General features: G+C 54.9%; 1 protein-coding gene across 4 annotated transcripts in view; it reads right to left on the bottom strand.

The window, feature by feature from the left end:
• NUMA1 (nuclear mitotic apparatus protein 1) overlaps positions 1-18,523 on the bottom strand; it is an 85,538-nt gene that overhangs the window by 8,879 nt on the left and 58,136 nt on the right. For 2 of the 4 annotated variants that reach the window (XM_072993371.2, XM_072993370.2), the window contains exons 9-21: positions 18,116-18,273; positions 17,266-17,383; positions 16,638-16,755; positions 15,466-15,606; positions 14,706-14,831; positions 9,963-13,439; positions 8,835-8,876; positions 6,001-6,069; positions 4,361-4,471; positions 4,006-4,224; positions 2,443-2,603; positions 1,334-1,571; positions 672-948 (exon numbers count right to left, since the gene is read on the bottom strand). In XM_072993371.2, coding sequence (XP_072849472.2) covers positions 672-948; positions 1,334-1,571; positions 2,443-2,603; positions 4,006-4,224; positions 4,361-4,471; positions 6,001-6,069; positions 8,835-8,876; positions 9,963-13,439; positions 14,706-14,831; positions 15,466-15,606; positions 16,638-16,755; positions 17,266-17,383; positions 18,116-18,273 — 5,255 coding nt within the window. The remainder of the gene's footprint in view (positions 1-671; positions 949-1,333; positions 1,572-2,442; positions 2,604-4,005; positions 4,225-4,360; positions 4,472-6,000; positions 6,070-8,834; positions 8,877-9,962; positions 13,440-14,705; positions 14,832-15,465; positions 15,607-16,637; positions 16,756-17,265; positions 17,384-18,115; positions 18,274-18,523) is intronic. The other 2 variants (XM_072993372.2, XM_072993373.2) reach the window with 2 other exon arrangements.

Genomic DNA, 18,523 nt, shown 5'->3' with positions numbered 1-18,523 from the left:
TCCGGGTTCAGCCTCAGCCTATTCTCCTGAATCCATTGCAGTACGGCCCCCAGGCAGCACTGAAGGGACAGGACGGCATCACCTGCAGTTGGTGAAAAGGAGATGTAGAGCTGGGTGTCATCAGCATATTGATGACATGACGCTCCACACCCCCTGATGACCCCACCCAGCGGCCTCATATAGATGTTAAACAGCACTGGGGAGATAGTCGACCCCTGTGGAACCCCACATTTGAGACTCCACGGGGCCGAAATACTCTCCCCAAGCTGCAGTCTCTGGGGGCGGTCCTCCAAGAAGGAACAAAACCAGGCCAGAGCCAAGCCACCGATACCCAACTCGGAGAGGCTCCCCAGGAGGATACCGTGGTCGACGGTATCGAAGGCCACCGAGATGTCGAGGAGGACCAACAGAGACATTTTGCCCCTGTCAGCCTCCCTCAACAAGTCATCGTACAGGGCGACTAATGCCGTCTCTACCGTGGCACGGCCTGAAGACCGACTGAAATGGATCCAGGGCATCCGTTTCATCCAGATGTGCCTGAAGCTAGTCAGCCACCACCCTCTCGACCACTTTGCTCATGAAAGAAACACTGGCGACGTGTCCTTGCTCTTGAAGAGGCACCCTGAGCCGAACCCGCAGGTGCACAGCCAGAACCCATTGGCAGCACTCACCCATGCTCGCTTGCGAGTGTCTCGCGGAGCTGCGGGTGGCAGGCCGATAGCCCGGCAGGCTCATCAAAGTGGCGTTGCTGGCAGCGTCGTTGGGGGAGGAGGCACCCAGCCGAGGGAGAGATTCCTGAGAGGGGAGGCTGGTGAGGGAGCACGTGGAGGCAGAAGTGGCAGAGCGCAGGCGGGTCTTGACCGTCTCGTGGCTGGCCTGAGACCCCGGGGACTCTATGCTGAAGAACGACTCGTTGGCACTGCTGGGAGCCACCGGCTCAGTGTGCTTCTGTGGGAAAGGCACACAAGCAGGGTGAGCACAAGGAAGAGGGCCCCCAGCTGAGGCCTCTTCCCCACCGACAGGCCGCCCTGCCCCAGGTGGAGCTGTGACCACGCGGCAGACAGACACGAGGCTGCTCGTCCCCGGTCCCTTCTGTACAACTGAGGACCTGGCCAGGTGCAGGAGACCTTGGAAATGACCAGTCACATGGCCCTTCTCCAGGCTCGACCCCACGCCCGGGCCACGGGGATTCTTTCTCCGAATGCCCCCAACATGCCACAGATTCCCCTTTCTGAAGGGAAAATCTGTGCATGGCGTGGCCCTGGGCACCCGCCAGATGGCCTCCGGCTGGACACCAACCTCTGCTTCCCTCCCAGGGCAGCCCCCACATTACTTTGGTCATGGTGATGTTGATGACCTGTGTGGTGCGCCGGCGGCCGGAGACGCTTTTCCGCCCTGACTCGAAGGAAACGTCGCTCACGGAGCCCACACTGTTCTCCAGCTTGGACCGGGTGCGGGTGGGAATGGGTGTGAAATAGAGACTCTCCAGGGACTCCATCTTACGAGGCAGCGGATGGGAGGCCTTGGACGACTCCGTGGTCCCAGACTCAGAAAGGGAACGCCGCGTCTTCCTGCAGCCGAGAGAAGCAAGAAGGGGATGAGGAATGAGAGCAGCCTTTTCCCAAGAGTTTGGCTCGCCTCCACCTGCTATACACCCGCTCACCTCTTTTCACGCCCCCCCCCCATTCCTGCTGTGAATCAGAGCCCTGAAAATGTTTTACTGCCCGCAGGTCCAACTCAAGACTTCTGGCTATCCTCGGAGGCTGGGTAAGGGGAACACCTGTGTTTTCCTGAGGACTGGAGGACTGCTGTGTATGGCCAAAAGTATTAGACAAGCACCTGGTCCAAAGAAAAACCAGGATGTCAGGGCAAAGGGCCATTAATTTATTTATTTATTTATTTATTTATTTAATTTATATCCTGCCTATCTAGTCGGTTGACCACTCTAGGCGGCTCACAACAGAGGGGACAACAATAATAAAAACCATTTTACAAAGAGAGAACTTTCAACAATTGGATAAAACACGAGGGGAGAAAAGGAAAGAGGAGTCAGGAATTAGCTGGGGGGGGGGGGAAGGCCTGCCGAAACATCAGTGTTTTTAGTTGCTTTTTGAAAATACCCAGCGAGGGGGCCGCGCGAATATCAGGGGGAAGGTTATTCCAGAGGCGAGGAGCCACCGCCGAGAAGGCCCGATTTCTTGTCTTTTCTTTCCGGGCCTCCCTCGGCGTTAGGCTCCTCAGCCTCACCTCCTGGCTCGCGCGAGTGACACGGGTAGATCGTGGTGGTAGAAGGCGTTCCGCCAAATATCGAGGCCCTAAACCGTTTAGGGCTTTATACATAAGCATCAACACTTTGAAGTCGATGCGGAATCGGGAGCTCTGCTCTCTGCACATCCCTCCCTCCTGACACCCACCCCCCCCCGCTTCCCCTCGAGCCCGTACCTGGTGGAGTTGAGTGGCTGTGCTTCATCGCTGGTACTCAGATCAAGGCTGTCTGTGCTGAGGTCAGCCAGGCTCTGCCTGTAGGTCTCACGGCTCTTCAATGTGTCCTTGGCCACCTGGAACTTGCCCTGCTCTCGCAGCTGCCGGTCGGCAAACTCCACCTGCGTCGTGGTTGGGACAAGGGTGACGAACAGGATGGCAGCCAGGCACAAACCACACCTGGGAGAGCTCCGTGCCAACAGAAACCCATGCTCAAGTCTTTCTCCACACACACACACCCTTACATAGCTGGGCCTTGTTTGCACTTCTGAAGTGGGTTAAGGCCAAGGATCCCCAGCTGCCCGAATTCTTAACTGTTCCTCGGTCTACAGGATGTATTTTTCTAGGCACTGCTACCTTCATGCCTGCTCTACCAACAGCCAAAGGTTTCCACTTTCAGTTCTGAGACAGGTGTACAATTACTCCATTAAAATAAGAAAGGCTAGGCTTATCAGGGAAAGCTGGACAAGGAAGAAAGTTGAAAGGAAAAAGGCAAATTTATTTCACGTGTAGTGCTGGAGGAACACATTGTGATTAGCAGAATATAGACCACCAAAGGGACAAAATAAGTGGCTCCTGAATTAAATCAGGCCTTAACTCTCTCTAGAAGTGAAAGTGACCAAACAGAGGCTAATCACACTCTGGGCACATCATGAGAAGACAAGACTCACTGGCAAAGAGAAGGAAACCAGGAAAAGTGGAAGGCAGGAGGACAAGAGGAAGACGGAATGTATGATGGCTTGACTTGATCGAGGATGCCATGCCCTTGAGTCTGCAAGGTCTGAGCAGGGATCCTAATAACAGGACCATTCTGGAGAACATGGAGGTCTTGTCCATCACCAGCCAAGTAAATGGTCAAACCTGATCTTTTCCCACTTCACAATGATGCTGCTGCTGATGCTGCCGCCAACCAGCAACATCATGATGACCTGCTCACCGAAACATGTCGTCGTTTGCCTCCGTCTTAAGAGATGCAACCCGTAGAAGGCGGGTGCCCTCTCCTCCCATGCTGACCTGCTGCGCATGGGGATGGCTCCTCGGGGCCTCTGGCAAAAAGGGGGCCTCTCCCAACTCTTCTGCTCCTTGAGATCTTTTCACTCAGGCCGGGGCACCGCCGGCCTCTCCCCACCTTCTTTTCCTGGGTGGCCCATGAAACTGCTCCCTGTTCCAAGTTCCACCAGCAGCCCACCGAGCTGCATCCGGGGCCTGTCCCATAACCCGGCCTCCCCAGGGGCACCTAGGGCTGGGCGGAGAGTCTTCCCCACAGCAGGCTCTCAATCACAGAACAAGGCCTCTGTGTGTGTGTGTGTGCGCGCCAGAGGAAGGGCTTGCCACCTGCCCTTCAGCCTCCTTAATTTAGACCAAGCGTCTAAAGGGAGTATCTCTTGCACCAGCTTCAGGAATGGGCTGACAGAGGCCTCTCTTTCTGTTGGCCACACCAATGGCGACAAGCCAGGGTATGGAATAGAAGGAACAGTGGCGGCTGTGGCCATGCCCCTCCCTCCCTCCCCCAGGTCGCAATACCTGGGCCTCCAAGGCGCGGACCCGGCTGGCGAGGTTCTTGCAGCTGAGCTCTGACTCCTTGGCCTGCATGAGGGTTTGCTGCAGCTCTTTCCCCACCCGTTCAGAATCGGCCTTCAGATCCGCGTTCTCCTTCTCCAGCTGCTCCAGGCCCTTCAGCTTCTTCAGCAGCTCCTGATTCTCCTGTTTCTTTGCAGTGTAATGTGTTTTGGCCTTCTCCATCTGCGGGGGACAGAAGGAGAGGCCACAGTCAAACGTCTGGGACATGATGAGAAACACAAGAGTGGAAAGTACCCCCGATACAAAAGCACACCCACACCAACACACCCAGAGAGGGAGGCAGCTGGAGGATTCCTACCTGGGCCTTGTAATGCTCACTGGCCTTCTCCTTCTGGGCAAGCTGAGCCTGCAGCTCAGCCATCTTCTCCTTCAGATGCCCAGCCGCGGTCTGCAACTCCTCTTCACGCACCTGTTGAAGGTGAGAGAGCCAGAATCTCCACACATTGCCAGGGAGGAACCTCTTCTGACGCGATGCTCTGCTCCCAAGACAATGGCCCTGCTGGAGGGAGGGAGTTCCGCAGAGTGTCCTCCCCCCGCCCAGCCTATGCTAGTAGGACAGCATGCCTATATACGCTGACCCAAGCCAAAGGAGCTAGCTGCAAGAGAACAACGCGTCTCTCCTGGAGTAGGAGTGGGAATTCACAAAGACTGCATGAACCACTGGAAAATCAGGGGTGAACCAGAAGCAGTTTTTTCTCCCTCAGAGACAGAGCGCTCCAAGGACAGCTCAATCCCAAGATGGAACGTCAGCATGCCGGCTTTTCCACGCTGACACTGTGTGAGTACCTCCTCTGGCCCATTTTGGCAGCCAGGAGCGTGACCCAGTCTTCCCGACCATAAAAGGACACCCTCTCCCCTCAGGTAGGCAGAGAGAAAGGTAGCAATCGCTCTCCCCCTCACCCCCCCCATGGGAAGCATCAACATGCAACTTACAGAAGCGGTCAAGGCCCTCCCTCTGCCCCCCCCCCCCCCGTATTTGCTGCTGCAGGAGATAAGGAAGGGAAGAGTGCTGGTGTGTATGCGCATGTCACAGGAAAGTGTACCTTTTCTCCAGATTCACCAATCCCACAGAAGGAAGGCATCATGCCATGGAGTGGTGGCAAGAGAATGCAAGGGGGAAATGTACTATTTGGGACTAAAACATCCAGGATCCTCCAGCCAGCACAGCCATGGGTGGAGAGATTTCTGGAGCTGTTGTCCATGAAGGTCAATTCCCTAAGCCCTGCAAGGGAACCATCCTCATCGCCAACAGACAACCCTATACCTCCCCCACAACCTTCAGACTCCCTGTTGGCGAAATCTGAGACAGCTCACGGCAGAGCAAAATCCCAGAAGAGACCGGTCCCAGAGGTGGCAGTGCTAATGGTGGCCCCATAGCTGCTGTCTGCAAAACTCACTGGGCCTCTTCCCTGACCCCCTTCTGAGAGGATACCCCACTGTTTTATTCTTCTGTCAGAGGGTGGATTTGGAGCCCTGTCTCTACAACCAACGACTTTCCTGACATCCAACTTCCGTCTAACTGCCTTCCGGGAGCCAGCATAGGCCTCTTACCTGCCACTCTGGGGCCAGCTGCCTTCACAGCTGGAATTTGGCCCTTGCTCAGAAGCTCAAACCATGGGAGTTCGCAATCGCTAAAGTAACTTACAAGGATTCCCCTCCTGCTTCTATCCTTACCCTCCTACTGAAACACACATTAGTCCCGTGTGTGTGTGTGTGTGTGTGTGTGTGTGTGTGAGAGAGAGAGAGAGAGAGAGAGAGACAGACAGACAGACAGACAGACTAGGCAAAGGGAGCTCCATGACCCAAGAGAGGTACTGTACTTCAGTCTCCTGGGTCTTTCACTCCAAGAGGGCGGTGGGGTATGTGTGTCCAAGCATCCTCTGGGAGCTTCACCTGCTCTGCTGAGTTCCCCCTCCAGACCCATTCCCCAGAGCTTACCTGAGCCTTCTGCTGCTGAGTCTGGACGGCCTTCTCTTGCTGAGCCAGCTTTTGCTTTAGTTCATCTACCTGGAGATGAGGAAGCGGAGGGAGGGGGAAAAAGGAGTCATTCCAACCCCAACCCATCTCACTTGAATCGGCCACTGCCACTCCACCATCTCATCCAGCCCAGCCTGAGAAAAGAGACTAGCTCAGCCTGAGGAGGTTCTCTGTATAATTAATTCCAGGGCATTCCATGAAAGTTAAAAACTCTGGATACAACCTCCCCCCCCCCCGTTTCCCTCTGTGACTTCATCTCCAAGTTCTAGTTTGCCAGTGGGAAGAGGCTGGTTGCTGCCGTAACCTGCATTCCCTGGCACGGTCTGGCCCCTCAAAGTGTGAAACAGCTCTCCACGCCCCTGCCTGCCCCCGCTAAGGAAGGTCCAAACACATCTCTCCCTGGACGAGGAAATGCACGGCTAGGGGGAGGCAGAGCAACCTACAGCCTTGAGATGCTTAACCCCCAGTAATACCTGCTTAGCCCCTCCACCCTTGGTCTTTAGGGGATTTTCAAGCTTCTTCCTGCAGTCTGTACCCCAAGTTGAGACCCCAAAGACTATGGATTCCTCATTTACCACAGAGACACAAAAAATATATGGAAGCCCTGTCGGGGCACCCCGGGAAGAACCTTCCCAAAGTTACTGTGCCTACAATTCACCCACAAGCTTCCATCCGTGCAGCCGACGCATCCCGAGAAGCCCTCGCCCACACCGCCCACCTGCGGAATCAGCGAGAAAGGATCCACATGCAGAGCCACAGCGGCACCCCTCCATGCGAACGACACACTGCCTGACAGTAAAGATGGCTGGTTAGTGGCTGTCAGAAACAGAAAGGCTGCAAGCGAGTAGTTAGCCTCTCCCCGATGGGATGAAGAGCTTTCCTCCAGCAAGAGAGTTGAGAAATGTTGTGAGGCTGCAAAAGCAAGTATTCCTTAAGCTGCGACAAAATACAAATCTGAGGCAAGAGAGGGGTTTCCTAACGCCGGTTCTTCCTGAAGCCTTAAAACAGAGTCTCCATTGTTCACTGTTTGCCTCTCGCGCATCAGAGTGACATCTAAAGGTACTTTCAAGATTAGACTCAACCAAGTCTTGAAAGGAACTAGCTTCAGACAGCGGCAGCTGAAGCTCATTTTCTCTTGAAGTCGTACACTTCCAATTTTAGGCAGCAGAGAAATTCGCTTTAAGTGCCCATAAGCGCTAGATGTTGAGCTGGCTTAGGACAGCATGGTTTGGCTGACCGTTTATCCTCACACCTCAGAGAGTTTGGGGTGGGGGTGGAGCAGGCAAAGGAAGAGCAAGAGTCCAGAGCTTAAGCGGGTAGAAAGCAAGGAGGGCCACTTTCTCATTCATTTGTGGCAACATCTATCTTAACTGAACTTCTCCCTCAACCCTAAATAGCCAAGCACCAGGCCACTCTGCTACAGTCTCCTTTATTCTAAGATCTCCATGACTTTTCATCCTTAAACCAGAAACAGAACTCAGGAAACCAGGATACAAACAGAACATTGAAGAGGTATTTTGACCACACTGGGCTTTGGTGCTGTGAATCGATCAGCAACACACACACGCGTGCGCGCGCACACACACAGAGCACCCTTCTTCTCCAGGAACCCACCTGTCCTCCAAGCCATCAATCCATGCACACACAGTTAACCACTGTACATGCCCGGTCCTGCCACAGAAACATGTCTGTCTCCAAAGGGGCCCCTACCTTTGTTGAACAGATTCGCTGCTACTGGCAAAGGGACACTGCTCGCCTCCCAATCCATAAGGATGACCCTCTCTCTCAGGGGCCAGACGGGCCCCTCCTCCAAAGGCACATCCCTTCAGTGCTTCAAGTAAAAGTGGCCCCACAAGCAGGATGGGGCAAAACCACCCAGCCCAGAGGAGAACCTGCAGCTGCTGCACAAGAGCCCAGAGGCCACACAAGGGCCACCTCAGGCAGGAGGTCTCCGTCAGTCCTGCCCAGCTGCTTCTCAAGGTTGGCAGGGACCCCTGCCTAGAAAGAGGCTGACCCCGAGTCACACAAGACGGTTCCTGTGCTGGCAGAGGAAAGGGAGACACTTTTAAAGGAAGCAGCCACAGGAAGACGTGAAGCCCTTCCGACCGCTCGTCTCCTCCGGACCAGACTGGCAGGCGCTTCTGCAGCTCAGAAGGGTGCACAGCTTAACCCACAGCAACAGTGTGAATCCCTTCTGCCAGCCCCCGGGGCTCCTTGTACCGTTGGGGAAACCTACTAGAAGGATCATACAGAAAGGCTGGAAAGGTACTTTTAAAAAAACCTGCAGGCCTGCCAGGCAGCACGGCCAACACTAACTTTTCCAAGCGCCATATCCAAGGCATCTCCTCTGGCCCGGCTCTCTTTGCCTGTTCCTTCGGTGTGCAAGACAACTCCGGACGGCACAGGCCAACCTGTGTGCATGCCTCTGGATTGGAGGACTGGGTTCGCCAGTCCCGCCCCTCCACTCTTGCCAATTATTTGTTTATTTTTCTGAATAAGAGAAGAAAAGTTTTGCTGACCTGTGTGAGGAGGCATCTGGGCAAAAGGTGCAGTGTTTAGATAAGAGACTGTGGAGCCTGTCTTATCAGACAACCCCCAAACAAGGCCGGTGGCAGCCTCACTGCTGGGAGCTACCCCATGCGCTCCAGGCCTGTCCTCTGCAATGCCCCACAGCAAACAGTTCACAACAGGAGAAGGCAGCCACGATGGAGGGAAGCAGCAGCAGTAGCAGCAGCAGCAGCAGCTAAGGGCATGCACTGTCATCGCTTAAGCAGCTGACCCCTGGCATGCATTACCTGCTTAGCTTGCTCTTTCTGATATACCTCTAGCTGCTCCACCTGCAGGATCGGGGAGGGGGAGGGGGTGGGGGGGAGGAAGCAGGGAAGGCAGATGTGAACACACCTCTACTCAAGAGCAGCTGGAGAGCCTGCAGCACGGAAGGCAGGGGCCATGGTAGGCCTAGAATGGGAGCCGGCTTCCTGAGCTCTCCTTCCTTCCCATGGGAAAAAAAAAGGCTCCCATTCATTTAAGCAGCTCTTAGGTTGGGCCCCTTCCTGGTGGGCAGGAAGAGGCTACACAACCACAGAGCTGTCATGCAGAAACAGCGCGGCTGCTTCTAGGCCGCTCACCTGGGCAGGAGCGAAGAGGAGTCTTGTAATCCCATCCAGCCCCAAGGCCAGGATCCCCCTTCATTGACTTGGGTGCCCGACCCTTTCAGAAGTTCAATTTGCCACCACCGAGTGCCCTGACCCACACTCAAAGGCCAGAGACTCTCTGCGCTCCTGCAGCTGGCAGGATATATGTACCCTCTGCTCCCATCAGGTTGACAAGGGGGGCTCTGGCCAGAGGGCCAAACCCCTTCCGCCCCCTGATCCCAAGGAAACAGGATCAGCGAGGCTGGAAAAACAGCCGCTGCCAAGGAAAGCCCTCAGCCCCGATGCCCAGCCGTCACCCAGAACACACACAGACGGCTCTGCTGCCCTGAGGAAAACATACACCCTCCCTCCGCTCTGCTGCGCTGCCGGTCGATACAGAAGGCAGGAGGTGGAATGGGGCTGGTGGAATGCACCCCCAGATCCCCGCTGGCTCGACCAAACTCTGACCAGGACGCTCCCACCACTCTGAGGGTCCTGCTGCCTTAAGTCCATTGCAGCAGCGCTGGTGAGCCAGATGGAAGGCCACAGTCGGCTGGTTGGGCAGAACAGATCCCTTGGGCAATCCGGGTTGGCAGAGGGAAGCCGACAGGGAGGCCGCTTCACTACCTAGCTCAGAAACGTCTTTCTGAGGAGAAAAACAGCAGGAACCTCCACACACACACCCCCGGCCAAATTCTCCATTCCCTAGGAAGTGCACTCTACCTCCCTTCTCCCTCCATGTCCAGTTAAGCCACAGCTAGCCAGATGGGTGGGAAGGGACGGCCTTACCTGCACCAGCAGCTTCTGCTTGGCCTCCTCGTACTTGCTGGTCACGGCCTCCAGCTTCTTCTGGGCCTCCTCGGCCTCCCGCTGGCTCACTGCCACCAGTTTCTCAGAGTCTGCCTTAGCTGCCTCCAGCTCCTGGGCGTACTTCTGCTTGGCCTGGGCCAGCTCCACATCCAGGCGCTGCAGCCCATGGCTGGACCTTTCGCTGAGCACCCGGTTCTCCTCGGCCAGCTGAGCGTGGGCCCGCTGGAGCGTGGCCAGGCGCTCCGCGTAGCTCCCGTTCTCCACCTGCAGCTGCTGGACGGCGCGTTCTTGCTCGAGGCACCTCTCCTTGAGGGACAGCAGCTCAGAGAGCTCCAGTTTGGCTCGGGCCAGCTCTGCCTGCAGGACCCCTGCCGCCTTCTGCATCTGTTCCGCCTCCTCCCGGTGCTTGCTCTCTTGGGAGGCCTGCTCCACCTGTAGCTGCTGGTAGAGACCCTTGATGGGCATCAGCTCCCCAATCAAGGCCTGGGCGTTCACAAGCTCCTGTTGCCGGGAGGAGAGGAGCTGGTCCTTCTGGAAGACCTTCTCCTGCCAGGACTTCAGCTCTTTGCAGAGATCCTCCTCCCGCTTGGAGCAGACGTTCAGCTCCTTCTTCATGGCCTCCACGGAAACCCTCATTTTTTCCGCCTGCTCCTGGAAGGTCTGGGCTTCCACTTTCATGGCCGAGCATCTCTCCACCGCTCGAGAAGCCGCAGTGGCCATCTCGGACTGGAGGAGCCGCAGCCTCTCCTCCAGCTTCTTGCTCTTCTCCGACTCCGCCATGACCAGCCGCCTGAGGTCCTTGCTCTCGGCTTCCTTCTCCAGCAGCTGCCTGTGCATGATGGACATCTCCTGCTCCAGGCTGCCAATGATGCTGGCCTTCCTCTCGGCCTCTTGGCGGCAGCGTGACATTTCCTCCTTCCAGCTCTCTTCCGACCTGCCCTTCTCCTGAGCCGACGCGCGCAGAGAAGCCAGCTCCTTCTCTGCTCTTGCAACCGCCTCTCGGCTCTGGGCCAGCTGTTCTCCCTTTTCAAGTAGTTCCCTCTTCAGTTTCTCAACCGTGACCTCCTGGGTGGACCTGGAAGCTTCCAGAAGCTTCTCCAGCTCAGAGGCTCTCTGCTTGTGCTGTGCTATGTCCTGCTTTAAGGCCTCCGCCTCGGTTTGCTGCTGTTGCTCCGAGGCAGCCACCACCTTCTCCAGCCTGGCCAGGGTGCTCTGCTGCTCTCGGCACTGCCGTTCCAGCTTCCCCACCTGGCCGCGGAGGGCCTCGCACTCCTTCAGCTGCTTCTCGTGGTTCTCCCGACTAGAAGCCCGCTCCCGCTCCAAGTGGCGTTTCTCCTCCTCCAGGTTCTTGAGCAAAAGGTCCCTGGACTGAATCGTGGATTTCAGGCTGTCCATCTCGGCCTCCTGAGTCCTGGTGACTTCCAGGAAGCCCTGCAGCTCATTCTCCATTTTGGCTTCCCTCTCCTTCAGAGCCTCCACTGCGGCCAGCTCGCCCTTCAGCTTGCTGACTGTCTTCTGGAGGTCCCTCAGCTCCTCGCTGCGGGAGACGTTCTTCAGGCGCAGCTCTTCCAGCTCCCGCTCTTTCTCCCCCAGCAGGTCCTGGGCTCTGGTCACCTCTTCCTGGAGACCAGAGACCTCCACCCGGTGCTCATTGGTGATGTTCTGCAGCTGCACCTCCAGGGCAGTCTTGCCGGCCTTCTCAGCAGCCAGCTCAGCTGTGGCTTGCTCCTTCTCAGCCGCCAGTCGCTTTGCTTCTTCCTCACAGCGAGCTAGCTCGCGTTTCTGCTGCTGGGTGGCCTCCTCTAGCTTGGCTCTCAGTGACTTCACCTGGCTAGAGAGCTGTTCCACTTCCTTCTCTTTCTCCTTCAGGGTGGACCTAACGTTGGACACATTTGACTCTGCTGCGGCCCAATCTTTGTGGCTCTGCTCTCCCAGCTGCTTCACTCTGGCCTCCAACTCTGATCTTCTGTGTCTCTCCTCGGCCAGCTCTCGGTTGGCTGCTTCAAGGGCCTGGGCTGCCTTGTGCTCATCCTTTTTGGCTTGTGCCAGGCTCTCAGTGGCCTTCTGGCGAGCGGCTGCCAGCTCCTCCTGCAAAGAAGCAAATCCAGCCTTCAGCTTCTTCTCTGCCTCCTCTTTCTCCTTGACCTGGGAAGCAGAACGAGACATCTCAGCTTGGAGCTGAGCCAGGGTTTCTTTGTGTTTGGCGTTCAGATGCTTTATCTGGGCTTCCAGCATGGCTCCCTTCTCCTGCTCAGCCTTCAGCTTTTGCTCGGCCTGCTCCCGCTCCGTGCTGAGGCATCGGACCTTCTCCTCCAGCTTCACACAGTCTCCTCTCTCTCCTTCAGCAGGAGAGGACAAGGCCATCAGTTGCTTCTGAAGCTCCTCCACTTTGATCCTGGATTCCTCTTGCAGGAGCTGCACGTGTGCCTCCAAAACTTGCCTCCTGGCCTTCTCCTCTTCCATTTCCTGCACAGCCTGGTCCCGGTGCTTGGTCAGTTCCTGGATCTGCTCGTCCAGCTCCGCGATCCGCCGCAGATTGCTCTCCAGAGACTCTGCTGCCCTCCTCTTCTCGTCCTCCAAGATGCCTTCCGTGTTGCGGACAGACTCCTCCAGGATCAGCAGCCGCTCCTGGAGACGGGTGTTCTCCTTGGCCAGCTTCTCCTTCTCAGCGAGTTTCTGTTGGGCCTCTCTCAACTGGTTCTTTAGTGCTGGTATGGCTCCCACTTGGGCCTCATTTTGCTGGCATTGAGCAGTGAGGGCCAAAATTCTGGCATCCAGTTCCTGGACCTTCTGGCTGAGTTCAGTCTTCTCCCTCTGAGCCTCTGTAGCAGAGGTGCTGTGAGCTTGCTCCAGAGACTTCAGATGCTCAGTCAGGGCAGAGAGCTCGGTCTCCTTCTGCTGGAGCTGCCTCAGGGCCAGCTCCTTTTCCTGGGCCACCCTGTTGTACTCTTCCTGACCAGCCACTTCCACTTGTGCCAGCTTCTCACCACTCTGCTTCAGGGCATTATTTAGCTGGTTGACCTGGAGGGTCAGCTCTTGAAAGGCTGCACTTGACACTTGCTCCTTTTTTTGCATGTCTTCTGCCAACTGGCTTTTCTGCAACCGCTCGGCTTCCACCTGCCGGTGCAAAGCAAGAAGTTCCTCATCCTTCTGCTGAAGGCAGCCGGTCAGGTTTGTGATCTTGGCGGTCAGGGCATTGACCTGAGCCATTAGGCAGGTGTCTTGTGCCTGCAGGTCCTGCTCCAGCTTCTCCTTGGCCCGAGAGATCTCGGAGAGAGAATTCTGCAGATCCGTAAGGAGGCCTGTGAGCTGGAGCTTCTCTGCTTCAAAGCTTCCCCTTTCTGACTGAAGGGTGGCCTCGAGCACATGCTTCTCCTCTTCAAGACGGAGAATGGCTGCCTGAAGTTCCGCTTGCTTGCCACCGAGTTGAGCCACTTGTTGATTCAGGTCTTCAAACTGTTGGAATAGAAAGTAAGTGGTGCATATGTGTGTGAATATATTCAGACAACATGGAGACGACCATCATCCCCTCCCTTCTGTCACTGTCTCTTAGTGATCCTAAGGCTCCGTGCTGAGGCACACAACTCAAGGGGTTGTGAGAGGGTGAAGGAAGGGCTGGGAGGGACAAACGGGTTGCCTAACAATAAGGATGCTTGAAAGAGGACTGAACTGTCAGAGGAGAGGGTGGACTCCTTGATTTTGTCGGGCATACACAACCGTGTTCAACTTCACAGGTTTTAAACTGATGTGTTCTACGCTTCAGTTATAATGTGGCACTTGTATTTCATTTAAATGAAATGTGGGGCTTAACTCAGATGATTATGGGATGGCAACATGGAAGATTAAAGTACTCAGCCATGGGCCTGCCCCAACATGCAGTGGGCAGACGGGGCTCTTCTGCGCGAAAGCGGCAGCCAGCTGAGCCAGGCTCAGTGCGAGAGGAACACTTTTCACTCTTCGACTTTCCAGGAACTCGGGACCAGGAGGTGCCCACACCTGCCTCCCACCATATCAGCCTGCCTAAGAATCTTGCATTCTGCAGATCCGGGCCTCTTCACTTACCTGTAGCTCTCAAAACCCCTTCCCGAGGAAGGGTCTGCTGCCTGAGCCCTCCCATGTTCACTCCACAACAGGCAGCAAAGAGTGTTCCACGGCCAACGGCCTCTGCTGAGTGCCACCATGCAGCGAGCTGCATGAGGCTGCAGGCAAGGTGCACCAGCTTTTAGTTCCTTCTTTACAAAGACTCCTCATGTTTTTATTGGCACTTCTGTTCTTTTTATTCCTCATGATATTTATTCTAACCACAGGGACTATTATATGTTTTATGCAGAGACGGGGCACAGATGCAGAAGCAAGAAAGACTTCTTAGAAGTGGGCTAAACTTTTATAAGCTGGAGAATATGTTTCAATGATTTATTTCTCTCCTCTTGGTCCATTTGGACCTTGCCAGTAAAGACTACTATGTTACATTAATTAATAATCGGAGCAAAACACACAGTCACTCTCAGGTAGCCCTACGCTCACTTTCAGGAAAGTCTCAGTGGCAAATACTTGATTTTTTTTTTTCGGGGATGAAGCCGGCATTGCACCCAATTATTCTCAAGGGTTCCAAAGAACCACCAGCACCACCATCTTCCCTTGGCAGAAGCCCAGACCCATTTCTGGCCCATGACTCCCCCCTTCTCTTGGAGGAATAACCGCCAAAGCCATCCACGCTCCTACCTTTAAGACATCGCCCATGACCTCGCCCTTTTCTGTCAGGGAGCTGCTCTCGGTCAGCTTGGTCAGCTGGTCCTCCAGCAGGGAGACCTTCCCTTGCAAAATCTCGACTTTCTCTTCCAAGCACCTCTGGAGAATAAGAACATATAAGAACCTAAGAGGAGCCCTGTGCTGGATCAGGCCATTGGCCCATCTAGTCCAGCTTCCTGGATCTCACTGTAGCCCCCCGCAGATGCCTCTGAGAGCACACGAGACGAGGAGATCCCTGTCTCCTGATCCCCCTTCCCCTGCATCTGGCATTTTACATAAGAGAATAAGAAGAGCCCTGTGCTGGATCAGGCCAAGAACCCATCTAGTCTGGCTTCCTAGATCTCAAAGTGACACCCACCAGATGCCTCTGGGAGCCCACGAGACTACGAGAGAGACTTGTCTCCTGATCCCCATCTTCCCCTGCCTCTGGCCTTTGGAGGTTCCTTCCTTTGAAGCCTGGAGATTAGACTTCCCCACCATGGCTTGCAGTCATGTCATGACATGCAGATGAGCAACAAAGCTCTGGGTCCAAAGGCCCCCACCTCACCTCACCCTCCTCTGAAGAACAGTATCTCCCACATGGGGCTGCTGGAGGGGAACCCACTTGTTCACTCCCTCCTACTCGCACGGTTTGTGCACACGACTGTGGCCCCATCTCCCTGCACATGATGGGCCACGTCGCTTCAGAGAGCAGAGCCCGAGGCTCCTCTCCTACCATTTTCTACTTACTGACCTTCTCACTGAGGGCAGTGTGGAGTTCCGTTTCCAGACGGCTCCTCTTCTCCTCCCACTCCCTCAGAGCAGTGTGATATTCTTCAGAGATCCCATTCACGGTCTCCTGCAGTTCCGTGCCGGTGCGAGCAAATTCCCGCAGCTATGCAAGAAACAAAAGTTTGGGGTGGGGGGGAAGAGAGACAGGTTTCCCTTCATCTCTGCTCCCTCTGCCTTTAACCATGGACACACATTCCCTTGGCCCAAGGGCACAGCACAACAAGAAGAGCACTGTGAGCCCTCCCTGTAAGGGACAGGCAGTTGCAAGCGCATCTGTGCAAGAGATCAGCACCAGTGGAATGCCTTGTTGTTGTTGTGCATGTGGGCCAAGCCTGGTGGTCTAAGCACATTGGGGGGGGGGGACCCATGGCCCTCTTGGTGCTCTTGGACTACAACTCCCAACATCCCCACAAATCCCCCATAATTGCTCAGGAACAATACCTATCCAATATGTGGCAGCCATATTCCTAGGGACAGGGCTGGACCATAGAAAAGTTGCTGTTTTGTGAAGGGGTGTGTGTGTCACGGAGGCTACAGTTTCCAGAAGCCACCCGCCTACATAGCCAACCCTTAGAAGGTCTCTTAGTATGGTAACAAAGCACACCTTTGGCAGAGGGTCTCCAACAGAAGAGCAAGGGGCAGGGCTCCTCTCTGCCTGTGACCACGGAGAACCACTGTCAGAGCAAGCAGTGCTGGGCCAGATCAACCCATGACTCTGCAAGGCAGCCTTATTCTGTTTTTCTGAAATCCTCCGTGCGGGGCTACCTCCGCTTCCTCAGGTGCACTGGGAACCTGTCCAATCCAGCCAGGAACTGGCCTAGTTCCCCCTGCAGCCTCAAATTCCACGACCACCTTGCTGCCCTTCGGTTCTGTGACACACACACCCCAGCAGAAATTCTCTCCGATGACTCAACAAAACATCTCAGGGCAGGTCAGAGGAACTGAGGATGACCTGAACTTGGAGCAGGCAGGCAGGCCCCACGTCAGTCTCAACATTCAGAACTGGGGGCAGGAAACAGCCCTTCGGCTCCACAAAGAAGTCTGTTGGCCCAACAGAGGAGTGGCTCCTTTGCTCTCCCACCGCCCCAGATGGAGGGACTGCAGAGTTGCCGTCGAAAACAGGCACTCACGTACCCTGGAGGTGAGATCCCCGTTCTCCTCTGAGAGCTGGTTGATCTTCCGGTCCATCTGGCCTTTTTCAGTTTTCAGGTCTTGGCACTGCTTCAGCGTCTCATGCAGGCGCAGGAGGAGACTGAGGGAGAAAGAGAGAAAGGCTAAGCACTGGACCTGCTTCAAGGAACAGGCAGAGTTGCCTGAGAAGTGTGGCCGAATGCCTTCAGTATGTGGGGTTGAGGTCCGTAGTTCAACCTGCTCAGTTTCCCCCTTAACAGTGTTCCCACTCCGCCTATGTTTGGCCAAAGGCTCCACCTTACTCCTGTAGGTGCCAAAGAGCCCTTGGCCTTCCTCCCTATGGTAGAGCTTCTCTGGTAAGGGCTTATGTTCATACGCAGTGGCTCTCTACAAATGCCCAGGCCATGCCTGCCCATCTGCCTGGTCTTTAGGGTCAGGACTTCCACTTGCAGCTTGTCATGCCACTCTCTGTGGCAAACAGATCCAGCCATGCCTGGGGAGGGGAGGGAGGAGAGGCAAGGTATTACAAAGACCAGGGCTCAAAACTAATGCAGGACGTGTTCCACGAAGCACCCGAAGTCCAGCCAAGAGACAATCCCATGAGACAACGGGGGGCTGCTGTGGGAAGTACCTTTCATTCTTTTCTCGGAGCTCCTCCATTTCCTTGGGCTCCAGCTGATCAGCAGCTTGTCTCTCATGGAGGAGAGTCAGGCGGTCGATCCGTTGCTTCATGACCAGGATTCTTGTATCTAGGACAGAAGGGCACAAAGAAGGACCATTCAGAAGCTGACAGGTCCTTTTTCACAAGAGGCTGGGCTCTACAGCAGACACCTATTTATTTATTATTTATTATTTGAATTTATATCCCACACCATCTGGCAACCAAGCCACTCTGGGCGGCTAACTTACCTCTCCATCTCAATAAAGACAATCTAGCAGGCAGGACGTGCTCACATATTCTACTCCCAAGCAAACTAAACATCGTAACTGCACAAAGTAGGGACGAGTAGAAAAAAACATGAAGAACTGGAATGAACTGGGTAATTTACTACTGCTATTAAAGATGCTGGACAGCAGCTAGCAGTACAAAGAGATGCTGCTGGAGTACACGGACCCTCTATGTCAATTCATCAGAGAAACCAGCTTATGTTCAAGAACACCAGGTTGTTTGTTACAACCCACAGCAAGCACAACAGTACTCGGTGCAGTGATTTAAAGGGGTCCTGGGAGGCATCTCTGATGCTACTGCTACAAGGAACTATCCAACTGAGCTGAGTGTCAAAACATCCCCATCAGCCCCACCTAAATGGATGCTTCCCCCACTACCATTCAGAGACGGAGGGAAGAAACCCTTGCCCATGCCAGTGCCTGAGAGCAGACCCGAATTCCAAACAGTCCTTCCAAACACAGTGCATGCCACCCAAGGGCAGGAAAAGGGCACGGCTAGCAACACAGGCCTCGCCCAAGTCAAGATTCCTCACCTTTCTCATCAATGAGCTTCCGATTCTCCGCCAACTCATGCTCTAGTTCATCTCGGTTCTCTCGCTCTGCTTCTAGCAACTTCTTCAGCCTCCTAATTTGAAACTGAGGAGTCTGCATGATGTCGCCCATGGGAGAGGCAGATGACCCAGGGAGTGGCCTGCAGAGACAGACCATAATTTCACTTTTAAAATTAAAACAGTCTTATACCTAATAAAGATGTGGCATTGTCAACATCTGATGTCAACATCCTCGTTCCTGTAAAGCTATTTAAAATTTAAGTCTTGCAAACATGGGAGAATGACTTAAATCCTCACTGAAGCACGCTAATGACCCTTTTCGAAAGGGGGTTAGAGGGCTGACACTCTCAGCCTACCTCTCCCTACAAGGAGAATCTCCTGTTCCAGCTG

Source organism: Pogona vitticeps, chromosome 3 (assembly GCF_051106095.1).
Source record: "Pogona vitticeps strain Pit_001003342236 chromosome 3, PviZW2.1, whole genome shotgun sequence".
Taxonomy (NCBI): domain Eukaryota; kingdom Metazoa; phylum Chordata; class Lepidosauria; order Squamata; family Agamidae; genus Pogona; species Pogona vitticeps.
The sequence above is the reverse complement of the archived record's forward strand: the minus strand, read 5'-3'. Positions and strand labels throughout refer to the sequence as shown.